Here is a 15,469-nt window from a genome sequence, read left to right on the forward strand (position 1 = left end):
CTACGTGCATGCATGTGCAGGTCACCCGGGCTCCCCTGGCCAGCTCCAGCACCTCCCTGCTGACTGGAGGGCAGACAGGCCCGGCTCCCCGGGGGGCAGGCCTGCTGCAGCTGCGCTGAGCCTGGAAGCCAGAGCTGCGGTGGTGTTGATAGCAGTGTGGCTGCCCGGGATGCTCCCTGGGGCTGCAGGCCTCAGTGGAGAGAAGGAAGAGAGGCCCGCAGGCCCCGCAGCCGGAGCCGCTCCAGTCTCCTGCCCCTGGCCGGCGTGGACTGCAGGGGTGTAGGCAGGGGGCAGAGGCTGGGGCAGAGGCCGGCTGCCCAGGTTCCTGCGTTGCTGTGGGCACTGCGAGGCCAAGAGCACTTGGCTGCCCGGGGCCCGGCCCCAGCAGGTCCTGCATCCCCAGGGCCCAGGCCTCAGCCCAGGTACACGGCTCCTCCGCTGTTTGTAGGTCCAAAAGTTTTCTTTTGCGATCCATCCGCTTCAACTCCGACCACTGGGAGCTCTCCTACCTGGGCTGGCAAACAACATCTCTCTTCTCTTGGGTTTTTTGTTGTTGTTATTGTTGTGGTCCGGGTCAGGCTTTCCTTTTCTTTCTCTTTCTCTTTCCCTTTCCCTCTTTCCCCTTAATTGGCCTCAGGGTGAAGCCGGTTTAATTTATTCCTGGCACAATACAGTCGCTCCTCGGGGCTTTATCCCTGAGCAGCGCAGTGTGTACCACCACCCGCCCACCCGCCCGCCCGCACCCACTGGGCATTCCCTGCGCAGGGTAGGGATTACAGGCACCCTAGCTGGGCGGCCACACGAAGGAAAGCTGCCTGTGTTGCCAGCTCTTTGTTTTAAAATGTTTATTAATGTACGCAGGGTGCAGGGCCCCTGAGCCCCTGCATGCAAATTGTGTAGAAAGGAATTAACGTCTACACCCCAGATCCACGGAGCTCCTTTCAGAATGGATGTAGGCTGTGCTCATCATTAGAGTCACGGAGCTGCTCTCTTTGTTACAGACAAAAGAGAAATGCAAAGTTTTAATTGTATTAACAATGGCAATTAGAGGATTCTCTCTCAGAGACAACACTTTAGGGCTCCAATCACCCAAGGCCCGGGAGGAAGCCCTGCTCTCTGGCCCAGGCCAGCGCGGGCCAGCAGGCAGAAGGAGCCTCTGACCTACGGCAGATTCAGGGGGTCTCGAAGCAAGACAAACGGGTAAACTCTGCTCCACACTTGGTGGCCGCACCTGCTTTGCAAAATGCAAACAGCTTTCTAAATATCCTCACTTTAAAAGGACTCCAGCCAAGAGGTGGGAACAAATTACCTAGGCACTTCAGAGGAGACAAACAGCAGGTGACTAAGTGACGCTCGAAGCCCCAAGCTGAACCAAGCCCAAGCTGGCAGCGCCACTCAACTGTGACCCGGCTCGGCGTGTACACCGCGCTTCCCGCTGAAGCACACAGTAGGGACACATTGTTTGCAGTCAATCGCAGGTCGATGAGGTGGGTTAAACTGGGACGGGCGCCCACCCAGCCTCCCATGCCACACGGAGGCTGCAATGGTGACATTTCTCAGCCACCGATGCCCCCTCGGAGACAGAGACGTCCAGTGCAACCCGATGGATGGACCAGCTCGGGCCCCATCAAGGCCAGGAGAGCCATGGCCGACAAAGACTCAGGATGCTGGCCAATCAGAACCGCAGGACGGCGGGAGAGAACTCGCTCCCTCAGATGTCAGAGGCTAGGCCTTTCCTCCAAGGGCCCCAGGCCTCGCCAGGCATCTCGTGACCCACCGAGGGTGGTCAGATCTGCGGCTCTCTGGAGTCACGTGCTGCGTGGACCTAGGAACCGGAAGCCAGAGTTAGGTGTTGTTCTCAGGGCCACAGGCCGGGTTGGTGAGGAGGCGGCTTGGGCCTGGGCACCCCAGGCGGGCACTGCACACCGTGGCACAGCAGGGGTCCTCCGCACTGGCTCCACAGCATCTGGGCTGAAGCAACCAAGGTGGTTCCTCCACGCTACGTGGTCTCTTTTAGGGAACATTCCCGACTGTGTTAAGGATAAGGGAACAGACAGCGCATCTGCTCTGGAACTATGCAACAAAAGGTTTGTGGGGTTTTGTGGGTTATTTTTTTTTTTCATTTCTGGGGATTGAACACACGGACATTCTAATCTACCTCTGAGTTACATTTTTTTCCTTTATTTTGAAATAGGGTCTCACTAACTTATGGAGGGCCCCGCTTAAATAGCTGAGGTGGCCACAAACCTGCAATCCTCTTGTCTCAGCCCCCCAGTCCTAGGATTTCAAGCATGCGCCACCACACCCTGCTAGAGAGTAAAAAACTTAAAAAGACAGAGAAGGCAACGTGGGGACCTCTCCTTACAGTGCCCAGCAGTGGCTTCCCAGGGACGCTCCCAGCCAGGAAGGAGTCCTTGATGTCCCACCGTGGAGCAGGGCTGCCCCTCAGGGCCAAGTCCACTCGCTGCAGACCCCTAGGGCAGGCTCACGTGGGAACACCCGCGTCTCTTCCTTGGAAGGAGAAAACCACGCCAAACAGGAAGAGAACAAAGATTCATGCCAGCGCAGCCATGCTGTGGCTGTGTGGTCCAAACTGGTGGTGACCAGCACACGGCAGCGGTCCAGAAGCCAAAACGTGCTGTAACTGACGTGTGTGCAATGAAGTTCGGTTTTATTTTGAATTTTATGTTGAAAACATGTTGAAATATTTGAGATACATTTAGGTTCAACTAAATAATGTATAATTAAAATTAATTCTGTTTCTTTTCATCATTTCTTTTTAAATGGGTGTGTGTGTGTGTGTGTGTGTGTGTTTGTTTTACTGGAAATTAAACACAAGGGCTTTCTACCTCTTTAGCTACCCCAGCCCTATTATATATTTTATTTTATTTTATTTTGTTTATTTATATATATATATATATATATATATATATATATATATATATTTGTGTGTGTGTGTGTGTGTGTGTGTGTGTGTGTGTGGGTCTGGGGATGGAACCCAGGGGCATTTGACCTCTGAGCTACATCTTCTGCCCTATTTTTTATTCTTTATTTTGAAACAGGGTCTCACTGAGTTGCAGAGGGCCTCAGTAAGTAGCTGAGGCTGTCCGCGAACCGCGATCCTCCGGTCTCAGCCTCCCAGATGCTGAGATTACAAGCGTACGCCACCACACCTGGCTTTTTATATTTTATTTTAAAAGCGGGTGCAGAGGGACTGGAGAAGTTGCTGAAGCTGGCCTCAAATCTGGAATCCTCCTGTCTCAGCCTCCCAAATACTGGTATCACAATGCCTGGCTGCTACTAGAAAACTTAAGTCATTAAACGTAAAATTACAGATGGGCCCACTGAGCACGGCTGTTATGGAACTCCCTCCACTGAACTCCGAGGAGGTGTAGACGCTCTGGGGAACCTTTGGCTGAGCTTCACCCAAGACTTCCTTTTTTTCTCTCATGTAGACAACTACTTCACGTAAAAGCGGGATCCGCGAGCAGTTTAGATGGCCGTGCAACTCCTGGGCAGAGCTAGTAGAAAACACAGACTGGAGAGACAGGGTCCCAGCAACGAGCGGAGCAGACAAGGCTCTCACAAGTGACTCCAGGAAAGTGCCCGCGGCCGCTGCCTCTCTGAGCCCTGCGCCCCAGGGCGCGGTCGCGCTTGGTCTTTCAGCATCCCCAAGTAGTCGGGTCCCTGCTTCGCTAGGCAGGTGAGAAGACTGACGCTCCGTGGCGCGTCAGAGGGTGACGCCACACAGCAAACTGGGGTCAGCCGGCCACGCTGGGAGGCGCCACCCTCGCCAACGTCTTCCTCTGGGGCAGGAGACCCACATGCCAGCCTCAAGAGCACAGTCTTCCTCTTCGGATGCCCACGTGTGAGGGGCTTCGGCGAGGTCCTGGCTGTGCACACCTCAAGTGGAGACAGCCCTGATGTTTTCTCTAGACGAATGTGACCCAAGGAGAGGAAAACCACAGGATCGCTACACTCGGGAAGGAAGGGTCACTGGGCAGGGGGAGGTGCCAAAACGAGCGCAGGCCACGCCCAAGCCAAGCTGAGCACGCAACCTGCCGAGACATTCACACGCCACACATTAAATGTGTGCACGGCTTCTTTTTGTACATTAATTATCCCTCAATAAAGCAGCTTAAAAAGAAAGAGAATGCGCGTAACAAAATCAGCCTCGAAAACGGCGGCAGCTCTTTAGAGTCCAAACCTAGAGTTACCATCTGATGCCCACCTATGTACAAAGAAAACACGTCCACACAGGAAAAGGTGTGTGCTGCTGTCCACGGCAGCATCAGTCGCAATAGCCCCAGTTAGAGACAACCTAAGCGTCTGCCGGTTACTAAACACAACGTGGTATATCCATGCAAAGGCATACTGTCCGGCCATACGTGGGCATGAGGTCCAGGCCCACGATCAGGCCTGGGTGAGCCTGAGAGCGTGCTGAGCAGGAGGCACGGGACTCCACACGGGTGGCTCCACTCACATGAACCATCAGAAGACGCAAGTCCAGAGGCAGAAGGCGGGGCAGGGTGGCACTGGGCGGGGGGGGAGCACGGGATGATGGGAAGTGGGTGCAGGGTGTGCGGTGGGCAGAGGGAAGACGTTCTATGATTTGGTTGTGGGATGGGTACACAACTTTGCGAATATACTAAAAACCACTGAACTATTGCTTGTTTTGTTGTTGTTTGAGGCACTTTTTCTTTGTTTTGATTTTTGGTACTAAGTATTAAACCCAGGGACATTCTACTTCTGAGCTACATACCCAGCCCTTTTCTATGTTGAAACAAGGCCTAAGTTGCTGAGGCTGTTCACGAACCCATGATCCTCCTGTCTCAGCCTCCCAAGTGTTAGAATTACAAGCGTGCACCACCATGCCTGGCCTGAGTTACAGTTTTTTTGTTTGGTTGGTTGTTTGTGTGTGTGTGTGTGTGTGTGTGTGTGTGTTTGGTACTGGGGGGTGGATCCCAGGAGTATTCTACCTCTGAGCTGCTTCCCCATACCATTTTATTTTTTATTTTGAAACAGGATCTCACTAAGTTGCAGAGGGCCTCACTAGGTTGCTGAGGCTGGCCGTGAGCCTGCGATCCTCCTGCCTCAGCCTCCCAAGTACCGAGATCACAAGCGTGCGCCATCAGGCCTGGCCTGAACTCGTTTTTAAGTGGATGGATTTTGTGATGTAAAATCCCTATCTCAAGAAAGCTACGAGAAAGACTAAATGTGTTTTGGGCCAAAGCTGCCCTTATGACAGACAAAACGTTTCCTAAATAAGGAACTTGTGAGGACGCCGGGAAGGTCAGGGCCCTGCACTCGCCCTGCGCCACTTTCCCGCTCGAGCCTCGCAGGCGGCGGGAAGGTCTGCAGGTTCCGGGAGCCGACTTCACTCAGGCCACTCTCGGCCCCGCGGCCCTGGCCCTCAGGCGGCGGCTGTCCCTCGGTGGACTGGTGGACGACGGTGACCCTGTCTCTGCTCTTTGACACGCCCTGGCCGCCTCCTCTTCACCCCGCCAGACACAGCGAATTTTCACTTTGAGAGAACAACGAGGGGACAAAAGGGAGCGAGGCTTAAATTCAGCAACGTTTCCCTCTTTTCGACATGGAATCCGAGTCTTGAAATTGGCTCGGTCTTCAGGGACCATCTGGTGTGAGCCTCTTTTTCATGTAAGAAAACAAGGCAGAAAAATAAGAGCGAAGGGTTTATGCCAGGCCCTGTAATTTCCATATACTGCCTTGCTTAATCCTCAAATGACCCTGAGGACAGGCCTCACCATGATCTCCATTCTACAGACAAGGAAACACGGCACAGAGAAGGCGAGGAACCCGAACGCAGCCGCTCTGGGAGAGAAACCCAGGGCCCTGGCCCAAGGGCCAAGCTCTCAGCCCATTACTACAGTGTCTCCTACAAGTCTTTAAGCGATTTGCCTACCCTCTAAAACAGCTTAGTTGGTAAGTCTATAATTGGCACCCCCGGCACTCATTTCACGAGAAAAGTTTCAGTGGAAGATGTGGGTGAAACTACAAGCTAAGCCCAAAGGATGAATTTTTCCGCCCACTGCAATCTTAATTTCCACTCCTAATGGTGGGGCCGCAAGGGAGCTGTCAGGTAAGCGGCTCCCCTGTAAGACACTACTGACCTTATTCTGCCATTTAGGAGGCCGGTGTTAGGATCTTGTGACAATCTATACCTGCACCCCTTCCCCGAGTCTCCGCCGAGTGCTGAGAAGTGACCAGTCTGAGATGAAAACGGGTTACTGCTGCAAGCAGCAAGCTTTCCTCCTTCAAGACACATGGCCACCCCATCCGCAGATGTCTGTGTCTTTGGCCAGAAAGAGTTAATGCAGTGACCCCTGTGCAGTGGACTAGAATGTGAGCTTTTGAGATCATTTGTTATATAAAATGCACCATCTTTTATTTATATAGCCCAGGGAGCTCAAATACCTTGAAAACAATTCATTGATCCTCCATTTATGTTATGTATCAAATACTGCATTCCTTAAATCTCAGCAGCCTCTCTCGAGCAGGCAGCCATGGGACCAGGTGACAGACTCCTCTAACCCAGGCTACTGTGGCGACCTGCTTCTCCAGGTTCTAAGAACGAATGTGTCTCTGAAACTCGACCCGGGATACTGCCTCTATCACATGGCATCATTTTGTTTTGTTTCGTGGTATTGGGAATAAACCCCAGAGGTGTTCCACCTCCAAGCCATACCCTAGCCCTTTTATTGTTATGAAACAGGCCTCATTAATTTGCTGACGGTCTTGCTAAGTTGCTGAGGCTGGCCTCAAACCCACAATCCTCCTGTCTCAGCCTCCCAACTTCAAGGATTACAGGTGTGTGCTACTGCACCCAGACTATCACATGGTACTTTCAGTGATTTTTTTTTAAAGGAAAAGCAATAAACATATATTTACGTGTATTTCACCGAATTCAAACACAACAGCCTCTATCCAAAAGATGTTTGGTGTCAAAACTAAGGACAAACTTTCTTAAAGCATGCAAGTAAACCATGCCTCAAAAGAGGTTAGAGTTAGGCTTTAAAATAAAAATTAAAATGTCTCCCTATTTACCTATATTCAGTATCTAGGTTTGCATGGCCTGCTTGTATGAGGACATTTTTGCAATTTTGCCAACAACATCCAACAATTCATCATGTCAACAGAACACAGATCAAGAGCCGGTGGGGACCCTGACACCCGGGAGAGCCGGCCACGCCGGCAGGGGATGCGCCCGGGCCAGGGCGAGGCTCCGCTCTGTCCTCCAGCTCACAGAGCACTCTCCCACATCCAGCCCGCACACACCTACCGTCAGAACAAACGGCACCCTTCCAAAATGCTCGGCGCCCTCCCCACACTCTGCCAGCACGAGATCTGCTTCTAGAAACGGAGCACACCAAGTGCCTGGAGAGAAGGGACCTTTCCCTTCACGAGCTCAGCTCACAGCGTCTTTCTCAGAGATGCATCGACAGGTCCACAGCGTGCACCCACATCCTGTGAGTAGCGGTGTAAGCAGGGCACTTCACCTGACCTGCTGGCACCTGAGGCGGCGGTCACCCAAACTGCTTTCCACATATTTTCATTTGATCTCCTTATTTCTTCTTAGCCCCACTACCAAAAAAATTTTTCTTGGCTTTTCTTACTACCAAGAAAAAGGTTCTGCATTTACTTGAGTTTTTACAAAAAGTTACTCCTGCCCCACGTCCAAAAGGAATTTGATCAGAGGCTGCTCTCAACTGTCTCATAACGATTACAGTCCTTTGCTCGAGAACTAGTAGCATCGTAATTATTTCCCTATAATACATACCTTCCTCTCCGAGTGGCTTCCAATACCCCCCAACACACACCCGGGCATGCAAATTTTTCTCTAATGGAGAAGTCCTATAATGAAATTGTTATAGCAAAAGGAAGAGGCAGTCAGAATAATAAAAGAAGATTAAAAAAAGAAATAGAATAGTAGACTTAAAAACACAGCCCACAGTTCCTTGGTGGGGAGTTAATGGAAGGCAGCAAAAAGAGGGAAGAGGAACAAAAAACACTCCTCTAACCTCCTCCAGTTGTTTGACTTAACTTCAGCGCAGAATGTGCTCCCGGGAACCTGGCTGCGGAGTGCCATATATAGCTATTATACTCTAAAATTAAGAGCTGCTCACAACAACCGCAACTATTCATGCTGTCTATAAATAGTCTTCGCATAAGTGGCACCTCATTTTTTAGATCTTTTTCTAGTCTTTAAACCTGTACAGTTTTGACGCCGAAATAAATTTTAAAAACGAGAAATGTTTAAAAATATATCCTGGGTCTTTCACGATACTATTTTTTCTTTTTAGAAACGCAACCTGTTTGACTGTTTCTCTTCTCCTCCAACCCGCCCACCACCAAAACCACGTATGCACGCATGCGAAGCTCGGCTCCTTGCTAATATGTCAGAAGACATGCTCCTTTAAAAAACAAAGAAAACGTGACGGTAAATGATCCAAAACTCTGCATTAAGCCCTGTGTTCCCAGGGTGAACGTGCAGACGGCGCCGCACATCTCCACTCTCTCGGGGCTGTCTGGTAGTTGCCACCCGAGCCTTTGCCGCCAGCCTTTGATCTTGGCATTTATTTTTAAAAAGAAAAAAATAAAATAAATAAAAACTTACCCACACTCTGAAGCAAGAGGACATGAGGATTCTTCTTCTTTCTTAAATATCCTCACAGTAATTTCTGACTTAAATACCCATCAATCAACCAATGAACTGTAATTCAGACGGGGCTGCCTACTTTGGGTATGTGCACATGAGTGTGTGTGTGTGTGTGTGTGTGTGTGTGTGTGTGTGTGTGTTGAAGTTCCAAAAAGTTGGTAAGATAGCTAGTTTCCCTATTCACTTCGGAGTCTTTCATCTACAATCATCTGCAAAAACCAAAAAGCTTAAAAGCAAATGAATGCGTTTACTAAGCTTCTTTTGGGTTCTGCCCAGGTGAGTCCAATGTGAGCACTTCAGGCCAGCGCACGCACGCACGCACGCACGCATGCACGCACGCGCGGCCCACCCTCCAGTGACCTCTACGCTGCCCCAGGTACAAGCTCGTTCATCGTAACGGGGCTTGAGAGCAAGATTAGAAAAGTCCCCAAACGAGGAGGGAACCCGTGAAAGGACCGCCCACGCCAGCTTTTCCCCAGCTCGGTATCAAGGCAAAGAGCAAAGAAAAGCTCGTGCAACTCTACAGACACTCCCGGACACACCAGCCATGTGGGAGACACAGCGTCTCTGCTGAAGCGCCCCTGCTGTGGAATCCCAGCGTCCTCAGCGCTGCAGAGGACCTTGAGCCTTCTGGCACTCAAGGTGAAGACTAAGAGGAGGCCAGTCTTTTTTATTTTTTAACTCCCACCCAAGAGTATCCCATCAACCCCACAGTGTGTATACAGGTGTATGTGTGCAGTGTCCCCCTTAACATGGGAGACAATATTCCTATACTTTCGGTTTACATTACTTTATAAATTATCTGCAAAACATTATCCTAGATCCAACACACAAAACTTCCAAGTATTGTTGAAAGTCTCCGAACATTAAACATGTGGGCATAAAACTTTAAAAACCAAAATATGTATTCTGTGCACATACGCTCTTCTTAGCAATGCCATTGTCTGCTGTCTCCATACCTGGGCAGATATTAACAAGGAGCAGACTGTTCAGTGCACACCTGAACCGGGCCTCATTCACACCCACCCGCTCTGACCTGCTGCCTCGGTAGGCTTTAACTAGGAGACAAGAGGTAAACGCTGCCCGCAATGTACATGTAGGGGCCCTGATAGGCCTCCTGTCACTGAAAACATGATACAGCGTCTTCAAAAAGAAACTCTTCTTGCTCCAGATTATTACCTATTTCCTTATATTTTGATTCTGCATTTTATAAACCAAGGTCAGCAGGAGTCCTACTGCTTAGAAAATACATTTTAACAAACTCCATTTTCAGAATAAATAAGCATTTGCGATCCAAGAGAAAAAGAGCAGGAAAACAAAGGAGAGAAAATAAAAATCTATATTCACATAAACATACTAAAATTTTCTTATCTGAGCTGATAGAAAGAAAGCTAAAAACTGTTACACACTGGGAAAAAAAACCCAGCTCTTTTGCTACTTGTATGCACAATCCATAAATCTCTTAAAAGGTGTCTCACAGCTAAAAACACCCAATTAGCAGCTCTGCGATAAGGTGAGTCTTTGGCAGAGCGACCTGGAAGACCCAAAGGCCCGACAGCACTGGCCAGGTGCCTTGTCCAGGGAGTTAGCACAACACATCAACACAGAGCCGCTTACTGGTTCTATACACATTCGAAGAAAGAAGTAATTACATATTCAATCAACAGCCCCATCCTGAAGCTGTTTACTTTTTAAAGGAGAGACCACAGAAGGCTCTCGAAAGGAAAGCACCTTGCCTGCCCACCCCTGCACATGTAAGCATCACTGTACCCCAGCCGGGCGTGTGATCATGTTTACTGCCCTTCCCTTCATGTCGTGCCCTTGCTTACATGGTTCAGATATGAGTTATTGCCTGTTACACTCCTTGCTGTAAAAAATAAATAAATAAAGAGGGTGGCAGGCACTCTGCACCGCTTTGAAGCCAGCAAGAAAGCCAGAGAGCCCGCCGAGGCGCCCACTTCGTGTAACCCCGGAGTTAGTCAGAGTCTGTCTCGCTCGCTCTCTGCCTCTCTGCCCTGGTTTCAGATATTTCTTCTTACAGAGGGAGAGATTTACCCACTTTGGAAAATTTCAGGATTAAAATAAACAAACAAGAGGATGTTGCTAAATGTCCTTCCCAGAGCATCTGTTGTTTAAGAACACCTCTGATTGATGACTGCTATTTTTTAATTGTTGCTTTAAAATTTGAATGCCCTCCTGGGATGCGGTGTAAGTGTGTGAGTCCACGATACTATAAGGTCTAGAAAGTAGAAAACAACAGAGTTTTTTATCTCCAGGCAGTGCGCTCTCCTAAAGCCAATGATTCTCCCTGCTTTAAAACCACAGGCCATTCAAATACCGATAACCCAACATGCCATGCTTCCCACAGAGGTACCTGCCAACGCTCTCTTCTGAGAACCTCTAGTCTGCAGCTTTGTGTAATCACAAGCAAAAGGGGAAAAAAGGAAACTTTTAACAGTTTAGCCTCCATGACCAACATCAAAAAATAAAAGGCTTTAATTATGGGCCAAAGCGATCCCTTCAGGAAATGGACATTTTTATATTTCCCCAAAGGCACACCAGTCTATAAATTCCCCTCAGAACCCGAAACACTTGAAAATATCTGTCAAGAAACTCGATCTCTTCTTTTAAAGAAAGCCAGACTAGGACTTCCTATTAGGATATGTGGTCAATCTTGACTGCAAGGCCACGCTGAAATTTTAATATTTAAATGCGAGCTTCATGATTACAGCTTAAGTGACTCAATCAGCCAAAGAAAATGTCCAAAGACCGAATTCACATTCCTACCTGTTTTCTCTTTGATCTCGCACAACACATTGAACAAGGCAGGCTTCATTCGGTGGCAGTTTAGAGCGTGTTTTCTGCAAGACACAAACAACAGCTCAGGCGGGCGCAGGTCAGGCTGAGGGTGCAGGGTCTGAACAGCCGAAACCGGGTACCAGGCAGGTCCCGGCGGCGCGCTCCGGCTGTTTTTATGACTTAATACACAGGGTCCCGCCGTACAAAAAGAAATAATGTTAATTAGCGTCGAGAGCAGGGATTTAACTAAGAACCCAACTAACCTAAATTATGCCCATTTAGGGAGTTTTCTGAAAAGTAGCTTAATCAAAGTGGAATTCTTAAAACAATAATCCTCCCCAGGACAATAAGCACGGAAAAGCCAAATGCACAGGTTAAGGGTTTTGTATAATCTATTAGGAGCTGCCTGCCTCTCGGTCTAGGATGTGTGTTTTCAAATTTAATTCACCCATGTGTTCGAATTCATTCCGCAGATGCCCCCGTATTCTCATAAACACAAGATGCTTGAAAGGTCTTCTGAGTAGAACTGTCAATTTATAAAATTTCAGTCCCCAAGTTAAAGAGTATGGAAATTCATCGCCAGGGGCAAGCATACCCATATGGGGAGCAAATTCATTTCTCTGTGTTCACATTATGCCTCTTGTGCACACACCGCTTATTTGCAGGTGTTGAAATTCAATTATTTACAATTAGGACCTTGCACCCATTGGGGAAAAAATAAATACAATTTTGCCTTTTATATTAGCCATGCACCCGGTTCTTGTGTCTGTGTGTGTCTGCGTTCAGAACATACTTGAGCAAGAAAACAATACCTTTTCTTCTACTTTACGATGGAATCACTTAGCAGAATGATATTGTTTTGGAAACAAAATACTGATCATATCAGCTATGAGCTAAGGGAATTCTGTTTACTAATTAAAATTAATGTGCAGAGATAAATGGAAACCCCTGGCACTGGAAACACAAGCAATTCTTTTTTAATCCCTTTGAAAGTTAAAAAAAAAAAAATAGACACACATCCTTACTAAGAACAGAGATTACATGCATGCTCTATATACTATACAAGAGAGTAATAAACTCAAAATCCAAGAGTTCCAAATGAACACATACATTGTATCTAAAATACTAATATTCACTTAGAATAAACAAACACACGTTGCAAAGATGTAACTAGAAAAAAAGGACAGTGTCTACCAAGAAGAGCCACATTGTTTAACCAAAAAGAAAGCTTAGTAGAGATTTAGTCAGTTCTCATGTGGGGTGGGGAAAAAGAAAGATGGAAAGACTTTAATATATCAAGCGTCTTTCCTGGGTCTTTAAAAACAGTTTCCACTAATTGTACCTTTATACATAGGCCCAAGTGCGAACAAAAATTCCCACACAGCTATATAGAAATATCTCATCTCCATAGGACACAAATGGGATTATAGGAAGAGAAGTGAAAATATCCTCATCCCCAAATTGTATCTGATCCCTCTCTCTCAGCATCTAGGCCATTAAAGGGGAGCCCACTGAGAAACGTTTGTCTCAGTTTCACAAAACAGAGGACTAACCATCAGAAAAGTGTCAAGCGTCTGTCCTTACCGCCCTTCCCTTCACCAACTGGCTGTTAAGCCAGCTTACTGGTATGTCTCAGTGTATTTTTCTGGAACAATGTAATGGAGAAATCAGTTTGAATTCTAAAGAGAATCGCCAGCGGGAAGACTTCCATCTCCCACACCTATCAACTTTTCTTTACGTAATAAAATTCAGAAGAGCACCATTAATTTTAAAAATCTGTCCCCTATTTAAAAAATTGGAGCAGTTCAAGTCTTTTCCCATCCCCAAGTTTCCAGGCCCGTGAGCCTCGGCACTGGAGTTTACGTGTTGCGTGTGTTCAGCTACAATAGTGTGTGATTCACAGCGCCCGAGCTCCCAGCAGCTTGGTTTCCCCGGCTCAAATCCCTGTTTCCCAGAGACAAAATTAAGTGCCCTGTCTCCTCCTCGGAACTAAGTCACTTGAGGTCTAGTAATTTTGTGCATAGGCTTGAAAGATTTTTTTTCAAAGCAAATAAAAAATAAAAATAAACTTTGGAGATTTAACAAAGCTGAGTAATTGTGCAGACATATGTGAATTTTTAAATTCTCCCTTTGAGCTTGGCCTTGGGCACTCCGAGAGTGGGCTGCCACTTCATCTGCGTTTTATTTTGGAAGAGGATTTGTGTGAGATCGCAAAGCAGAGCCGTGCCGGCCGGTGGGGTAAGCAGCCGGGATGTGTGTTATGCTTCTTTAATGGAGACCTTCCTCGGCGCCCCGTAGCACTGAAATGCGTGAGATCCTTGCTTTCATTTCTGCCTAGTTGCACCCTAAGTGCTCCTGGAAGAAGTGTGGGGAACAGCATGCCTGGTTTTTGTCTTCTTGTCCTTTTCTTAGGGACCCTATAGCTGAGAGTCGTGGAGAGTCAGTAAATCTACTCAAATTAAGAGGCAATAAAGTTAAACTAAAAATCTGAGTCTCGGGGGTGGAAAAAAAAACAGCAAATACACCTAAAAGCAAAATGCTCTTTTTTTTTTCCATTAGCTTTTTCTAAAAAAATATAATTGTGTGAACGTACACTATTTTCAGGAACGCTAGCAATTACTGACAAAGAAATACCCTGCCTTTTCTTGCTTTAACTGCTTCTTGCTGGGGGGGGGGGGTGAGAAGGGAGAAAAAAAAATGAATTCGGGAAGGGCAGGTGAAGAAAGAAAATGCAACTCTCCGAATCAGCTCAGGAGTCCGCTTAGCCCGCGAATAAAGTGATCGCGGGGCGCCGCGAGCGTCCGGCTCCCAGCCCTCGCCAGACGGCGGTGCAGCCGGGACGCCGACGCCGCCCGCGGACTTGGCGGGCAGGAAAAGTGGCGAGGCCGCCGCGGGCGGCGCGGGCGCCTCGGCCGCCGCCCGCCGCCCTCCGCGCCGCGGGCGCTGTCAGAACCGGGAAGGAGCCCCCCGGAGGCCGGCGCCGAGCCTGCGCTCCCATTGTCTCCCCGCGAGGGAGACCGCGAGCCCCGACAAACAAAACCCGGGCAGCGCCGCGGCGCGCTCACCTGGCCTGCGCCTCGTCCAGGCTCTGGTCGGTGATGGTCATGATCTGCTGTAAGATGTCTCCGATGTCCTGCTTCCTGCCGCCCTCCCCCTCCGCGCCCCCGGCCCCGTCCGCCAAGTGCTGGGACAGGCCGGGGTGCGCCGCCATCCCGACCGCGGCGTGGGAGTGCATCAGCCGGGGCTGCTCGTCCATCGCGGGCGCCGGCGCGGCTCGGGGGGCTCGGCGCGGCCGCGTGGGGGCGGGGCGGCCGGGCGGCGGGCAGGGGCGGCCGGCGCGCAGCCCGCCCTCCTCCGCGGCGCCTCCCGCACACGGCGCGGGTCGCGGCGCGCGGGCCGGGGTCGGCGCAAACTTTCCCCCGCCCCGCCCCGCGCCGGCCGCGCCGGGGTGGCCCGCGGCCGCAGCCCGCTCTCCCGCGCCCCCCAAACTCTCCGGCCCGCGGCGCCCGCTTTTGTTTAGCTCCGGACTCCAGAAACCTAGACCGAAAGCCACGGCCTGCGCGCAGACGAGGAGGAGGACGGGGAGGAGGGCGCAGGGGGAGGGCCGGGGCGGGGCCCGGAGCCACGCCCCGCGCGCGGATTGGCCGGCCGCGCGCGGCGCCACGCCCTCTTCCGCCCCGCCCCCGGCTCCGGCGCCCTGTCGATCAGAGCTCGGAGGCCGGCGGGGGCGGCGAGCGGCGGGACGCGGCCCTTAAAGGGGCCGCCGCGGGCTCCCGCGCGGTCCGCGGCCGGGCGGCGCGGGCCTGCCCTCGGGGCTGCGGCCTGGGGCGAGCCGGGCCCGGCCTCCGTGCCACCCCGAGACGTGAACGCGGAAGAGCGGGGCGCTGTGGCTCCCTGCGCCCCGCCCCTGGCTGTCTCCGACTGCGGCCCTGCCGTGAACCCCGGTTCTCTTCCATCCCTGGACCTCAGGGAAACTGACTGGAAAGCGAAAGT

At 50.3% G+C, this 15,469-nt stretch overlaps 1 protein-coding gene across 5 annotated transcripts in view; it reads right to left on the bottom strand.

Annotated features, from left to right (window-relative positions):
- Positions 1 to 14,732, bottom strand: part of PBX1 (PBX homeobox 1) — a gene marked incomplete at both ends in the record, with an annotated part of 242,854 nt that extends 228,122 nt beyond the window's left edge. For all 5 annotated transcript variants that reach the window (XM_080698397.1, XM_080698394.1, XM_080698395.1 and 2 more), the window contains 2 exons: positions 11,465 to 11,538; positions 14,542 to 14,732. In XM_080698397.1, the coding sequence (XP_080554523.1) occupies positions 11,465 to 11,538; positions 14,542 to 14,732 (265 nt within the window). The remainder of the gene's footprint in view (positions 1 to 11,464; positions 11,539 to 14,541) is intronic.
- Positions 14,733 to 15,469: the final 737 nt, after the last annotated feature.

Source organism: Muscardinus avellanarius, assembly GCF_963383645.1.
Source record: "Muscardinus avellanarius genome assembly, chromosome: 7".
Taxonomy (NCBI): domain Eukaryota; kingdom Metazoa; phylum Chordata; class Mammalia; order Rodentia; family Gliridae; genus Muscardinus; species Muscardinus avellanarius.